This window comes from Ornithorhynchus anatinus, chromosome 7, assembly GCF_004115215.2.
Source record: "Ornithorhynchus anatinus isolate Pmale09 chromosome 7, mOrnAna1.pri.v4, whole genome shotgun sequence".
Classification (NCBI taxonomy): domain Eukaryota; kingdom Metazoa; phylum Chordata; class Mammalia; order Monotremata; family Ornithorhynchidae; genus Ornithorhynchus; species Ornithorhynchus anatinus.
Window position 1 is genome coordinate 14,288,543 of NC_041734.1, and position 16,034 is coordinate 14,304,576.

The 16,034-nt window shown below is 41.3% G+C and overlaps 1 protein-coding gene across 26 annotated transcripts in view; it reads right to left on the minus strand.

Moving 5' to 3' along the window:
* Window positions 1–16,034, minus strand: part of DTNA (dystrobrevin alpha) — a 282,794-nt gene that overhangs the window by 119,702 nt on the left and 147,058 nt on the right. For all 26 annotated transcript variants that reach the window (XM_029068850.2, XM_029068846.2, XM_029068847.2 and 23 more), the window contains one exon: window positions 6,336–6,403. In XM_029068850.2, coding sequence (XP_028924683.1) covers window positions 6,336–6,402 — 67 coding nt within the window. In that variant the 5' untranslated portion in view covers window position 6,403. The remainder of the gene's footprint in view (window positions 1–6,335; window positions 6,404–16,034) is intronic.

Sequence of the window (16,034 nt, forward strand, 5' to 3'; positions counted from 1 at the left end):
TTTCCCACTTAAAGGCTCTATTCAGCTTTTCTTTTAGTTCCTATTAGTACTGATCGAAGTGCGACTTCCTAATTGATTGTTAAGGTCCGACGGGTTTGGCTGTCTGTGGCTGACACTCATATTTTTCTTAGAATTGCACCCTCTAAAATGTTCTACAGTTCAACTTGCTCTCTGATTCCTAAAACTAACACCATGCTCTAAAAAATAAAAATACATCACAACTGGCATCTTTCTCCTAAGAACCTCAAAAGTATTATAAAAACATTATTTAACACTTCTGGAAAGTGTGCATTATCAATTTTTTAATGGTATTTGTTAAGTACTTACTATATGCTAGGCACTGTACTAAGCATTGTGGTAGATACAAGTTAATCAGGTTGGACACAATTCCAGTCCCACATAGGGCTCTCAGTACTAATCCTCATTTTACAGATGAGGAAACTGAGCACTGAGAAGTTATGTGACTTACCCAAGGTCACCCAGCCTAATCCAAGATCACACCACAGACAAGCGATGGAGCCAGGATTAAAACCCAATTCCTATGACTCTGAGATCTGTGACCTTTCCACTAGGCAACACTGCTTATTAATAGTAATAATAATAATAATGGTATTTGTTAAGCGCTTACCATGTGCCAAGTACTGTTCTAAGCGCTGGGGTGGATACAGGGTAATAAGGTTGTCCCACGTAGGGCTCACTTTTAATCCCCATTTTAGAGATGAGGTAACTGAGGCACAGAGAAGTGAAGTGACTTGCCCAAGGTCACACAGCAGACAAGTGGCAGAGTCACGATTATAACCCATGTCCTCTGACTCCCAAGTTCGGGCTCTTTCCACTAGGCTACGATAACAGCTAGATGAGTTGAATCTCTATCTCTCAGTTTCATGGATATACAGAAAATACTCTCAGAAAGAGGATTTTGAGACAGCCTACAGTTTTCAAAACAGAGCAATAAATACCCCATTTTAGTGCTCACGTATCTATTTTGCTCATTCTGAAAAAAAAAAAAAATGAAGCATCTACTGATTTGGGTAGTTTCTGCTACATTTGTCGTTACAATCTACAACTTGTTTTGAAAGTAGGTATCTGCTCCCAATCTTTTCAACTCACCTTCTGACTCTAATTTTCAATCTTTATTTTCATTCCTCCCAGATTACTGATAGGGAATGCAATTCTGTCCACACCACTCCATTCTTACTACTTTGGGAGTGTCCATTTCTACTAAATTTGGGAATTTGCCCATCACTTAAAGGTCTAATCTTTTAAAGTTGCAGAAAAGCAGCCATGGCGATGAATCTGGCATTTTGGATGGATCATTGGCTGACAACTCAGAAGACTCCCAAGCATCTATTAAAGTGCTCTGCACATAGGAAGTGCTCAACAAATATCACTGACTGATCGAAACCTCACTTATCATTTCGGCCTCAGCACTGGGGAAGTACGTAAGTCAGAAAACTTCACTGGACTTCACAATTTTTTCTCTTCGAAATGAGCACAGTTATGCAGCTTCTCTCCCCATCCCACTGGGATAGTGAGTGAACGGAAAAAATATGCAAATAGGTTGTAAAGACAATTTTAGATTAAGGTAATCGGTATGTTCCTTTTATTAAAGTTTTACTACTATTAGTACTAATAATTAATAATAATTATGGTACTTGTTAAATGTTTACTATTCATTCAATCTTATTTATTGAGCGCTTACCGTGTGCTGTTCTAAGCGCTGGGCTAGATACAAGCTAAATGGGTTGGACACAGTCCCTGCCCCACATAGGGCTCACAGTCTTATTCCCCATTTTACAGATGAGGTAACCGAGTCCCAGAGAAGTTAAATCACTTGCCCGAGGTCAAACAGACATGTGGCAGAGCCGGAATTAGAATCCAGGATCTTGTGGCCCCCAGGCCTGTGCCCTAGCCATTAGGCAACTGTTTTAAATCTGTGAATTTTTTTTAATCAACGAGGCAATTCTAATTCCTTAAAGACGAGGGGATGAATAGCATATATTGATACTGTTTTAATCAATATGGCAGAATATAGTCTTTTAAACATTTACTGAAATCATCTTGAAATATTTATTAGCAATAAGAACACAAACCAGAAACCACCTTGAGAGATGTCAGAAATTGAGTTCCTGACCGAGGTAGGCCCATTCAGTGATTTATCTTCTGAGAAAATAAATATTGACTTTGACAAACTGTTTTCCCCTCAGCTAAATTTATGTCTGCATATTCCTCCAATGGGTAGCATTTACATCTGTTTTCAATCTGATTGTACTGTATCTCCCCCAGCACTTAGTAGAGTGCTTGGCACATACCAAGCACTTAGCAAATGCCACAGTTAATACCATTATTTTAGCTGTAAAAAGTCAATCCACTAAAAGTTGAGGGAAAGATTGTGTTTATTTTTTGAAAAACTATTGGTATAAATAAATGTATTCACTTTTACTTTTTGAAATCTCTCTTCCAAGTGATTATTTTTCAGCTGGCATTTTGCCTAGGGGCCTACGGCTTTTCACATTTATTAGACACCTGTGGCACCAAAGGAAAATCATGGTTTACTGGGCAACCTTTATGGCATTTTGTCATTTTCAGATGATCGGACTAAATGGAAAATCCTCACCCCGTCAGCCAAAGAGCCTGAAAGCACAAAGTGTTAGTAGGAGTTTTAAATATAGGTTTCCTTTGCCAACCATAAGAGTCAGGTTCCTCAAAATACCCACGGAGGGCAAAGCCACAGTTAGTAAAATAGAACATTTATGGAATAAAAGGGGACTAGGGTCTCTCTGGCTTCTGACACAGCAGAGGAAATTCAAGAAGGTTTATGGAAAACAAGCAAAAATTCATTCTCAGTCTTCTTTAGAAGGCTGGGATCCAAGGATCACACTGTGTTTCTCTAATTCTGTTTCAGGAGCTCATTAGCATTAAGCAAGGAGCTAATTGTAACTGCTTAAAGGTCACTGTGACCAAGCAGACAGTCTTGGCTTAAAAGGACAAGAAGGATTGGTTACCCACGGGTAAGAAAAGCTATGGTTACTCCAAACTGTATGCTGTGGTGGCCACAGCGGTAGATAATTGGGCGTGAATAGTTGAAACTGTGTTTGGCAAGCAATACCCATGAAGTGACCATAACAGCAAGGAGTGCGAAGGCAGATCTGACGGATCTTATGAAGGCCAATCTGTCAGATCCAGAGGCTAAAGATCTGAGGGAGTTTCTCAGAGAGAAGACATGGAGGATTTAATTTGGCATTTCCATGTCAAAATGGAATTTTCTTTGCTCTCAAGGATCCTAGTTTCTACCACCATCCTGGTGTGACTACTTTCTGAACATGAAAAGGAGAAATATGAGTCTCACTCTCTCTTCTCCTATTCTACTTACAAGTTACTTTCTCCTTCCTCTCTCCTCCCTGGTCTCCAATCTTCCACAGGAGAAAAGTACTAAGTTACCACTGTAGAAGAAAGCAACCACTTTTCCTCTCTTTTAAGATTGGTGAGTTGTTCTTCATTATTTTGCCATTCCTCATGCATAGAGGACAAGACAGAATACCAATTAATGAAGTCGCTCATTTCCTGTGACCTGCAATTCATGATCAGGGCACTGTATACCTTTTGTTAATGTTAACTTCTGCTTTCTTCATTAATATGGTAAAAGCTGCCTCAGACTCTGAGGGAAAAATAAGTGAAATGTTTAAAAATCACCTGGACAGATAAAAGTACTGGTACCAGTGATCCACGTAGTCAAAGAGTCGAAAGTATTTGGTCTTTGTTTAGACTCCTGCCTAGAGTCACTGAGCCTTAGTTCTCTGCCTTTACATGGGTGTGTCCTACCTTGGGCTATTTTTATCTTTTGTTTTCCCCTGTGTTACTTTGGCCCACAGATTCTTCCACTCTGTGGAAGCTCAGAAGAACAGATGGTAGCTTGGCAACTCTGGTTGAATCAGATACCTTTTTCTTACATGAATCTGAGATTGCTGACTCTTTGATCCAGTGTATGTGGGTGAGGGAAGGGAAAGGGGATTTGAGAGATGGTTATTGTGGACTTGAATGCTGGGAGACCTGAGGGCAAAACCCACATGCTTAATCAGTAGATACTTAAGGAAGTAGCATCAGCAGCTGCTTCTCTCAAGAATACCTGCCCTCCCTCTCTTCAGACTGTGAGCCCCACCTGGGACTAGGACAGATTATCTTGTGCCTACCCCAGAGTTTATTACAGTGCTTGGCACACAGCAAGCACTTAAATACCACTGTCATAATAAGGAAGGAGGAAAAGGAACGAGACCTGGAAAAGGTCATGAAACCTTCCCTTAATTAGATACTTCCTAAATTTCCTACAGGGATGAGACCAAACCCCTCCAAATGCATCAGTGAATGTGGTCTGCAGGTGAGGAAAAAGGGGATTTGAGATATGGAAGCAGAGGACATGCTGTTGCCTTGACAGTATCTCCAGAATATAACTGGCAGCAGCTCTAGGCAACAGTATTTTTTACAGCCCACAAAGCCATACAAGTACATTCTGATCACAGTCACCCAATTACATTCACAGAGACACTTATGTAAAATAGTAATGATGATAATACAGCAGCACTCCCATGGGTAAATTTCATCTTTGGTGGCCTTATCTTCAAATGGAAAGGACAACTATAGACATTTCCCTTGCTAATCACTGGGTTAGGTTCCTGAAAGCATCCACAATGGGTGAAACTGCAGTAGTTAAGATGAATGGCTTATGGAATAAAGGGGGTTAGGGACTACCCAGTGGGTGAAATTCAAGAAGATTTGTGGAATTCATTCATTCAATAGTATTTATTGAGTGCTTACTATGTGCAGAGCACTGTACTAAGAACTTGGAATGAACAAGTCGGTAACAGATAGAGACAGTCCCTGCCGTTTGACGGGCTTACAGTCTACTCGGGGGAGGCAGACAGACAAAAACAATGGCAATAAATAGAGTCAAGGGGAAGAACATCTCGTAAAAACAATGGCAACTAAATAGAATCGAGGCAATGTACAATTCATTAACAAAATAAATAGGGTAATGAAAATATATACAGTTGAGCAGACGAGTGCAGAGCTGAGGGGATGGGAAGGGAGGGGGGAGGAGCAGAGGAAAATGGGGGGAAAAGAGGGTTAAGCTGCAGAGAGGTGAAGGGGGGTGGTAGAGGGAGTAGAGGGAGAAGGGGAGCTCAGTCTGGGAAGGCCTCTTGGAGGAGGTGAGTTTTAAGTAGGGTTTTGAAGAGGGGAAGAGAATCAGTTTGGCGGAGGTGAGGAGGGAGGGTGGTCCAGGACCGCGGGAGGACGTGGCCCAGGGGTCGACGGCGGGATAGGCGAGACCGAGGGACGGTGAGGAGGTGGGCGGCAGAGGAGCGGAGCGTGCGGGGTGGGCGGTAGAAAGAGAGAAGGGAAGAGAGGTAGGAAGGGGCAAGGTGATGGAGAGCCTTGAAGCCTAGAGTGAGGAGTTTTTGTTTGGAGCGGAGGTTGCTGGCAACCACTGGAGGTGTTCAAGAAGGGGAATGACATGCCCAGATCGTTTCTGCAGGAAGATGAGCTGGGAAGCGGAGTGAAGAATAGACTGGAGCGGGGCGAGAGAGGAGGAAGGGAGGTCAGAGAGAAGGCTGACACAGTAGTCTAGCTGGGATATAACGAGAGCCCGTAGCGGTAAGGTAGCCGTTTGCGTGGAGAGGAAAGGGTGGATCTTGGCGATATTGTAGAGGTGAAACCGGCAGGTCTTGGTAACAGATAGGATGTGTGGGGTGAACGAGAGAGACGAGTCAAGGATGACACCGAGATTGCGGGCCTGAGAGACGGGAAGGATGGTCGTGCCATCCACAGTGTTAGGGAAGTCTGGGAAATTCTAAGCCTCTTTCAAACCAGCTAAACTCTTGCCATGTCTGGGATCTCAGTTCCACTATAAGTAATTTATTAGCGTTACATGGGGAATTTAATTGTAACAGCTTAAAGTTATAAGTAAACTTATGAAAACAGAGAGCTAGTAAATTTCTGGCCACGTGATCTTTAAGCAGTTATAATTGTCAGCAAAGCACAATGCAATTCAGGACTCTGCTACCAGTGTTATACACAGCAATGGAAAAGCATATTTACTGGAATTGTATTCTGTGAAAGCCAAAACAGTAGACAGAAAATTGAGCATGGATATTTAAAACTGTGGTTGGCCAGGGAAACCTGTATATTTCAACCTTTACAACTGCTTGCCTCATGGCAGATAAGAAGGCTCAAATGTCCAGTCCTCTGCAAGAGACCAAAATAGTTAGGAAAAGAACAAATGCTACAAAAATCATCTCATCATTTTCTAACTTGAGCATTTTCCTAAACTCCATACTTACTCATTTCTGCAAACAGCTGTCTTCTTTCCGCCATGGTATTTCCCCTCTTCCCGCTATCTTCAATCATTCTAGGGGACAAAATGATCACAAAATACTGTCATCCAAGTACCGACCAGATGTACACAGCTATTTATAAACAAATCCACACACCACATTGTGCTGCATATGGGATGTGGAAAATAGTCTTTATTTGGAGTGCAATTAATGGGCATGGCTCTGCTTTCACTGATGCCTGTGGCTTTTCCACTTGGCCTCACTGTTTCTGATTACTGTAAATGTTCACAAAATATTATACATATATAAAATTAATATCATTTATAATCTGCATTAGAGATTCAAAATATTCTATTAAATTTATGCTACAATCAAGACAAAATCTCTACAGTCCACATTACCTAAAATCTACAAAAATCACCAATCAGTTCACTGCTTGGTTTCAAGAACAGTGCATTTTCTACTGTACAATATTTTGTTTAGCCCAAGCTTTCCAAAAATTCATTCTTCGGCCTTAAAAACACTGACTTTCACTGATAGTCCCAGAGCCTGAGTTTTTGAAAAATAAATGCATGCCACTGGTTCAAAACATTAATTAAATGAAATAAGAAAATGGCTTGTATTTGCCATAATTTGACATTTTCAAAAAAAGATACTGAGATAACAGATGTTGCACAAGATGCAGGAAATTCAACCTTTTTGCCCCACTCATCACTAGTCTTTGTTAATTAACGCAAGAAAGACACTATCATTAGCCACACACTGGATATTGACCCTTCCACCTGAGGAAAATGAGTATCTTCAGAGAACATTAAAGAAAAACACAAACGAGTCAATTAATAAAAAGTAAAAATATGTTATTATCATTGCATAAAGGGGGAAAGAAAATTATTTTCATCTTATCCTCAAAGTTTTATGGAAAGCACCTGTATTAACATGAAATTGAAAAATACACAGTGATTTATTTTCCTCTTCATTTATTCATTTGAAAGAATCTTCTGAATACCTTCCATTTACAGAGATCTGTTGCAAGTACTGGAGAAAACAGAAAGTATGATCATTCCTTCCCCTCACGATCATCATATGGAAAAAAGGTATACCAGATTTTGTGATAAAGGTAAATATGGTAAACAAACAAGCAAAACCAAGTATTCCTTAATTTCTGATTTTATTTGGATAACTTCCTACATGGCAGACCAAAGACCTCTAGGAAGGGAAGTCCCATTTCTGGAAATCAGTAGTGTCAATGGAAGAACTAGAATGTCAAGAGGCTCAGTATGTCATTGCCCAGAACAACTACATGTGGAATAATAATGATAATAATAATAATAATTTTGTACTTACTATGTGCCAGTCACTACACTAAGTGCTTGGGGAGAAACAAGCATATCAGGTTGGACATTATCCCTCTTCCACATGGGGCTCACGGTCTCAAACCCCATTTTACAGATGAGGGAATTGAGGCCCAGAGAAGTAAAGTGACTTGCCCAAGGTTGCACAGCAGACAAGTGACAAAGGCAGAATTAGAACTCATGACTTTCTGACATTCCCAGGCCCATGCTCTATGCACTAGGTCCTACTGCTAGGTGAAGAGGAAAGGGATCGATCTGCGATGATGCCAACTCAGATCACAGAGCTTTTTGCCTACAAAGAAAGTATGTGTCAGGGGATGTGAGGACTGAACTAGGATCTCACTTTAATAATAATAATAATGTTGAAATTTGTTAAGTGCTTACTATGTGCAGAGCACTGTTCTAATCACTGGGGTAGATACAGGGCAATCAGGTTGTCCCATGTGAGGCTCACAGTCTTAATCCCCATTTTACAGATGAGGGAATTGAGGCACAGAGAAGTTTAGTGACTTGCCCACAGTCACCCAGCTGACAAATGGCAGAGCTGGAATTCGAACCCATGACTTCTGACTTCCAAGCCTGGGCTCTTTCCACTGAGCCACGCTGCTTCTCTTTAGCAACCAGTCTTTGGTGAGAGAGGTTATGGAGTCCCACATCATGGAGTTGGCTGTCTGATTGGAGAGAGTTAAAGATTTTGTGGGAAGAGAGAGAAGCAAAGCTTCTCTTCTTGGGCCGGTCCTGCCAAAGGTAAGGTTAACCACACTGAAGGAAGGTGCTTGAATTTCTTGTACCTTATTGCACCTGCTCCATTAATAATGCAGAGACTTCTCATTTCCCAGAGAAGAAACTCTTCAAAGATGGGTCAATATGAAGTAAGTGAAAGATTTGGGGCAGAAAATAATGGATTCATATTGAAATGCTCAACATTTTTATTACTGCCTCACCTATGCACTTTGACTATGCTAACCCCAATGAGCTGTGTAAACTGCTTATACAGATGTTTTAAAAGAAGTGCAAATTAATCAATAATATTTTGATATTTCTTCCTACCTGAAACAACAGCCACTGGTTGATCTACAGTTTACTGTTGTAGATTAACCAAAACTAAACACACTTTGGAGTTAAACACTCTGTAACTGCTGAGGGAGATAGGAGTAAGCAGATTTCATCTACAAACTAGTAATATAGAATTACAACAAAGTAAACAATCCTCAGCTTCTGTGTTTATAACCCACATTCCATTTAAATCCTCATGGGATTTACAAAGGCAGTTTCTGGGTTCTTACTTTGCCTGACATCTTAAAATACTTTTAAGGTAATAGCTGCTTTGGCTAAAAAAAACCAAACTGCTTCCACATTTTATTTTACTTGGTCCATTTTGTTCTATGTGGAGAACAAGGAGGCCTCAGGACCCTTTAAGAATTGGGGAAAGCCAAATTTGCAGAGTCACCAACTGCTACAATCTGGAAAATTAATAACTAAGATGAAGGCCATTTCAGGTCCTTTTCTCCTTTTAAACTGATTTATTGGTGGCATATGAATGTCAGCTTCCATTTCTGTTAATGAGGCAGGCCGGTAATATGACTTTCTGAGCTTCACACTCCAGTCCTAATCTTTGGCAATATAATAAAAAGTGTTCAGTGCTCTTTCCTGAGGCGAGATATAATTGCATTGCTCTTATTTGTTTATACTTCATCTAGATGAGCCACTGCCAGGGAGGGAAAATGCTGCCATTAAACCAAGTAGAGATAAAAAGACTTTGTCTTTTCATATTTCGTTTTGATGTCTTACAAATACACACTCCCCTCTTAAAACTACTACTACTACTGACTACTTTTGTTAATTTATAGGAAATGCCACTGAGTAGTTTTAAATCAAAACCTTTTTCCAGCCTTAATGCAGGGGTTGTTGGGTGGACAAAATGAGATGAGGAATACAAAAGCTCTTTGGAAAAATAGAGTTCTATACACATTCAAATTGACATTATTTCTCCAACAGTTTCTGGGAATAACAGGATGGTGTAGTGGACAGAGCATGGGCCTGAGAGTCAGAAGGTTATGGGTTCTAATTCTGGCTCCACCACCTGTCAGCTGTGTGACCTTGGGCAAGTTACTTAACTTCCTATGTGACTCAGTTCCCTCATCTGTAAAATGGGGATTGAGACTGTGAGCCCGACATGGGACATGGACTGTATCCAACCTGATTTGCTTGTAACCACCCCCATGCTTAGTACTGTGCCTGACACATAGCACTTAACAAATACCACAATAATAATTATTATTGTTATTAAGTCTACACCAGTCAATAGCATTTATTGAGCCCTTACTGTGTGCACAACATTGTACTAAACACTTGGGAAAGGACAAAAAAATAGTGTTGGTAGACATGATCGATGCCCACAAAAGGCTTATAGCCTAGATGGGGAAATCAGTAAAATGTATTACAGATAGGGAAAATGGCAGAGTGTAAGGATATGTAAATAACTGCTATGGGGCTGAGTTTGGGGGATGAAAATTAAGTGCTTAAAGGGTTAAGATCCAAATGCATCTGTGACAGAGGGGATGGCAATTAGGAGAAATGAGGGCTTAATCAGGGACGGCCTCTTGGAGGAGATGTGATTTTAGGAGGGCTTTATTGGTGAAGGGGGAAGGAGTTCCAGGCCAGAGAAGGATGTGGGCAAGGAATCATAATAATAATAATAATAATGATGCTATTTGTTAAGCCCTTACTATGTGCCAAGCACTGTTCTAAGCACTGGGGGAGATACAAGTTCATCAGGTTGCCCCAAGTGGGGTTCACGGTCTTAATCCTCATTTTACAGATGAGATAAATGAGGCACAGAGAAGTTAAATGGCTTGCCCAAGGTCACACAGCAGACAAGTGGTGGAGCCAGGGTTAGAACTCACGTCCTCTGACTTCCAAGCCCATGCTCTTTCCACTAAGCTGCGCTGCTTTGTTGAGATAGATGAGATCGAGGTACAGAGAGTATGCCGACATTAGAGAAATGAAGTGTGCGGCTGGGCCGTAGTAGTTGATCAGCGAGGTTAGGTAGGAGGAGGAGAACTGATTAAGTGCCTTAAAGTTGATGGTAAGGCGTTTCTGCATGATGTGAAGGTTAATGGGGAACCAAGTGACATTTTTTTTTCGGCATTGTGAACTTTTTAGGAAGAAGCTTCACTTGATTTACACAATGCACCTGGGGCAAGCCTGCTGCTCGGGACCAAGTAAAAGGTTTTCAAAGCTGAAGCTTGTAAACGCAATGAACTCTTAGAGGCATGTACCACTAGACTTTGCCTTGGAGCCTACTCTGGGAATCCTGACTTCAGCTTTTCAGCTGACAAAGAACACTCAGTTTCCCGCTCCTGCATTCTGAACCAAACCATCAGTTGTCACTATAGGCCAGAGGGGACTTCTGCTGAGAATCAGCTGGGCTTACTCTTGCAATGAGCCGGATGTGTATTCAAGGATTCTAAACCATATAATAATAATAATAATAATAATAATAATAATAATAATGTTAGTATTTGTTAAGCACTTACTATGTGCAGAGCACTGTTCTAAGAGCTGGGGTAGATACAAGGTAATTATATTGTCCCTCATAAGGCTCACAGTCTTAATCCCCATTTTACAGATGAGGCAACTGAGGGACAGAGAAGTTAAGTGACTTGCCCACATCACACAGCTGACAAATGGCAGGGACGGGATTCAAACCCATGACCTCTGACTCCCAAGCCCGTGCTCTTTCCACTGAGCCACGCTGCTTGTCTAATCCAAAGGTCTGATTCAGGGAGCACAATGTAGTGATCTCTAGGTGAATAAAAGCCGTAGGAAGCAACGCCTGTTTTATTGGATTGAAATGAGGCTGGAAATGCTGTGACTGCTGGGCCAAAGGCAAAATCCACTTAGGCTCTCCCTCCACCACTCCATCACCCATAATAATAATAATACTTATGGTATTTGTTAAGCACTTATTATGTGCCGTTCTAAGTGCAGGGATAGATACAAGATAATCAGGTTGGTCACAGTTCCTGTCTTACATGGGGCTCACAGTCCTAGTACCCATTTTACAGATGAGGTAACAGAAGGACAGAGAAGTTAAGTGATTTGCCCAAGGTGATAGAGCAGACAAATGGTGAAGTGGGGATTAGAACCCACATTTTCTGACTCCCAGGCCTGTGTTATTTCCACTAGGCCTCACTGCTTTCCACTAGGCCTTACAAGCTATTTGGCTGTACAGTTTGCCTGTTACAGACTGAAACATACCAATCAGTAGTTGTGATTAGGAAAGTTTTCCTCTTCTTTAAATTGTTTGACAATGTACAACAGGTCAGGTAAATTCTCAAAGTTCTTGCCCTTCCTTGGACAAATCCAGCACATGCCACTGCCAGAAAACTGATAAACTGGGACACTGATGTTTCCTGGAACAGTAATTCTTTTGTTGTTTAGAAACGGGGATCTATGGAACAGAGATTGGCTATAATAAACATGGCTAGAGAAGAAGAAACCAAGGACAGACTACCCACCATTTTTCTAGAGGTCAACTTGGGCAGCTAAATTTTTAAGACATTTAAGAAATAGCAGATTCTAATTTTTATTCAAGGGGCTAGCTTTGCAGTGTGTTCAGCCAGATGAACTGCATCTGAGCCTCTCCAATTTCTTTGATTTTTTTTCTTCCTTTCTCTCATTCTGACTCAGCTACTTCCTTCCACTAAAATAAAACAAAATGGTACTGGGCCCAAATCTAGTGCCAGGAAGCTGGTGGTAAAGAAAGCTATGTCTCCTTTTCCACTAACTGCATCATTTTAATGTTACACATAATAGTGCCCTGAGGCTTGGGGAGACGGATAGTCTCCAGCATGTTTGAGAGATAGGAAAATGCATTCAAGGGGGCTAAGAAAGAAACTGCAGTGCTGACCACAACTTGCAGCAGGCTCCACCCTGCTTACATGACCCCAGTGTTCACTTGGGAGCGGTGTTGCATTCATTGAGTGTCTATGTGGCACAGGGCACTATACTAGGTGCCTGGGAAAAGGGATGACTGAGGAGCACCTTCCCACAGACTATTAACACATTCAATCAGTTCAACTCCTTCTGCTCTACCTCCCTGGTTTTTCACCTCCTACTCCAATCCAGTCAGCACACCTTGCTCCCCTAGTGCCAACCTACTCATTGTAACTCCATCTCGTCTCACTTGTTGCCAGCCTCTTGCCCACATCCTGCCTCTGGCCTGGAACACTCTCCCTTTTCATATCCAACGGATGATCATTCTCCCCACCTTCATTCATTCATTCAATCGTATTTACTGAGCGCTTACTGTGTGCAGAGCACTGTACCAAGCGCTTGGAAAGTACAATTCGGCAACAGATAGGGACAATCCCTACCCACAAAGCCTTATTGAAGGCACATTTCCAAGAGGCCTACCCTGACCAAGCTTTCCTTTCCTTTCTCCCAAATATCTTAGGCATCACTCTTGCACTTAGATTTGCACCTTTTATTCACTGTCCCTCAGTCCCACAGCACATTTGTACATATCAATAATTTATCTATATTAATGTCTACCTCCTCCTCTAGAATGTAAGCTCACTGTGGGCAAGGAACGTGTCTTCCAAATCTATTATAATGTACTGTCCCAAGGGCTTAGTACATTGCCCTGCACACAGTGTTTAGTAAATGACTGATCGACCAATTGAGCACCTGGACTTCTTGACTAGACGGGGCCCTGGAATAATAAAAAAAAGGAGAAACAAAAAAAGTGCAAGCTGCACAAAAATATACAAGTGTGGTACTGCTCGGGGACCACTCTTTAACAAGGTGAGCATGAACACTCCCATTCTTCAGAGTGCACGAATTCTGGTACATGGGATTGAATGAAGTAGAGTCTAAGCAGCATATCATTCTGATTGTGGGTATTACAAAGATGTTTGCCTCAAGCAATTTTGCAGTGCCAATTTACACTCCTTCTAAGTGTGGAAGAATACAGCACACTACTGAAAGAAGCAGGGCGAGCTTGACTATTGCACCGTCTTAGAAGCAACCCCTTAGCATGCCCACATAAGGAACCATCATTCCCTAAAAGAAGAAGGGAGGATCAACTCATTTTCCTGGCCACAGGTGAATCTTGACCTGGCCTGGCTTGGAAGAAGAATGACGTGCAAGGGGAAAAGCAGAGAACCTGAGGGGATTTTGAATTCTTAGCTGCCTTGGTGAGAAAAATAAGTGTATAAGAAACACAGGAATGAACGAGTATTGAAAAAAGAATCAGAGTCAAGAAAAGGTTTAAGAACTTTCAAATGCAACATAAATGATTACCAAGTATAATATAACAAGAATAAAATAAAACAAAAAACTTTAAAGCCTAAAATCTTTTTGAATGTCTGTATCAGCAGAGTCTATACTTTTATCTGGCTAATGAAAGCATTTAAAAGTACATGGTCTGGAATGATCAGAGTAAGATATTTATTCTTCAATAAAACACCGCTTAAAAGATCCAAGGATTCAGCCTCAGAATTACTAATTTATGAATTAATTTTTATAAATGCCAGTAAATAAGTGAAAGTGGATATACACCTGCTCATCCCACCTTTGCTTCATTTTTTATTTTCCTAGTGTCTGCACTTAAGACACAACAAAGACAACCTAGAGAAAAGAAATTCACCAAGGGCCGGAAAGACAAAATTAAAATCCATTCAGAAGTGACACCACACACTGCCTACAGACTAGCGGCCAATAGAAACCTAGCCAAGAATGCAGGGTTAACCTACTTACGAGCCAAAATTAAATAGGCCACATGGAACGGGAACAGGAGGGGGACGTGCAACCAATATTCATGTGCAGTGGGATGCCCAGCAGTGAACTATGGAAGCCTACCTACCTGAAGCCCTTCCCCTGGATTCCGCCTCCCACTGCATCCTGGAGGTAAAGACCCTGCAAATAAGTATATTTCACCTCTAAGAGATGAACTGGAAGAGAGCCCCTCTGTTACGTGACTGGATGATATCCCTAAAGTGTTTTTTCCCCCTCATCTTAAAGTGGCAGGTGAGTGGGAATTCCTTAAATATATAACCCGCCTTTCACGGAAACCTATTTGACTTGAGGTGCACAATGAGCTTCAGAGCTGAAAATGAATTGGCCACAGTGCACGGATTCACTTGTGGTGATTTATGAGACCACTGAAATGTAATGGTTGGAGGTGAGAGTGGTTTTTTTAAAAGTGAAGTTTGCAATCCCCATGTCAGATATCCTGGCAACACTTCCTCTACAACAGGGTAGCAGCTACCATGGGCTAAACGGAGTCGGCAATGACTTATCTGACCGAAGAATGTCCCAACCAGAACAGACACAAAGGTAAACGGCTAAGGAAAATGTCTGAAATGAGATGCCTGGGTCTTTTCTATTTTCTCCCAAAGTATCGCAGTTCATTACATTTATCCTAATTAAAATATGGCATAATTTGATTAGGCACCATAATTTTTGCCATAGCAGAAAGGACAAAAGTGATCTACAATACAATTATGCAGAAATGGACCTGCTCGGGAAGCCAGAATGCAAAACTAACGCCTGAATTACAATCCTCCATGTTAGTGCCTGTAAATGGGATGGGACCAAACTGCTCTGCCCTGATTCACTGCTCTCATATCTCTTACACACACATACCCACGTTACGATAAACACTGCTAGGGTGATTTGAAAGAACTAGAACTACTGCACTAAAAAAAAAAATTAAGATGAACATTTTCAGCCAAACAACATTAACCACACTCTCGGTGAGCTTTTAAGATTATAAAAACCTCTCTGGTGGCACATAAACATTTCAGTTTGCAGAAATGTGGACCATCTTATCCAGTTCTTCTTTGCTGCTCATACACCAGAGTCCTGGATTTACCTCTCAAACTGGAGGTGGAAGGTATCAGAGTGGCAACTGAGATGGCCCCAACACACAGTCCCTAGATGAACTTGCAGATCCTTGGCGGCTACTTTCTCTGATGCCTAAGTCACTTCCCAGCAGTTCTTAAGATGCTTAGGGAAGTACATTAACTCCTCCAACCTCAAATTCACCATTCTCTATCAGTTCAGGGTGTTCTTTAAGAGCTGATAAATGGAAATGTTGTAAATGTTGGTACAGGGTAGTTAAAAGTATCACTGATGCTCAAATGATGGAAAAATGAGGCTGGTGACAGCCAGTTTGTCTCTGATGTGCACAAAATGGATTAATCCTGTTTCTCCCACAAGTATTGTCACTTCAAGAAAGAGCTGCTTTTTGCTTGTATTTTTTTCAAGTGCAAACATGCGTGTCTACAGCACCTCTCATCAGCACCCAAAACAAAGCGTGTAAGAAAACAACAACATGATAGCC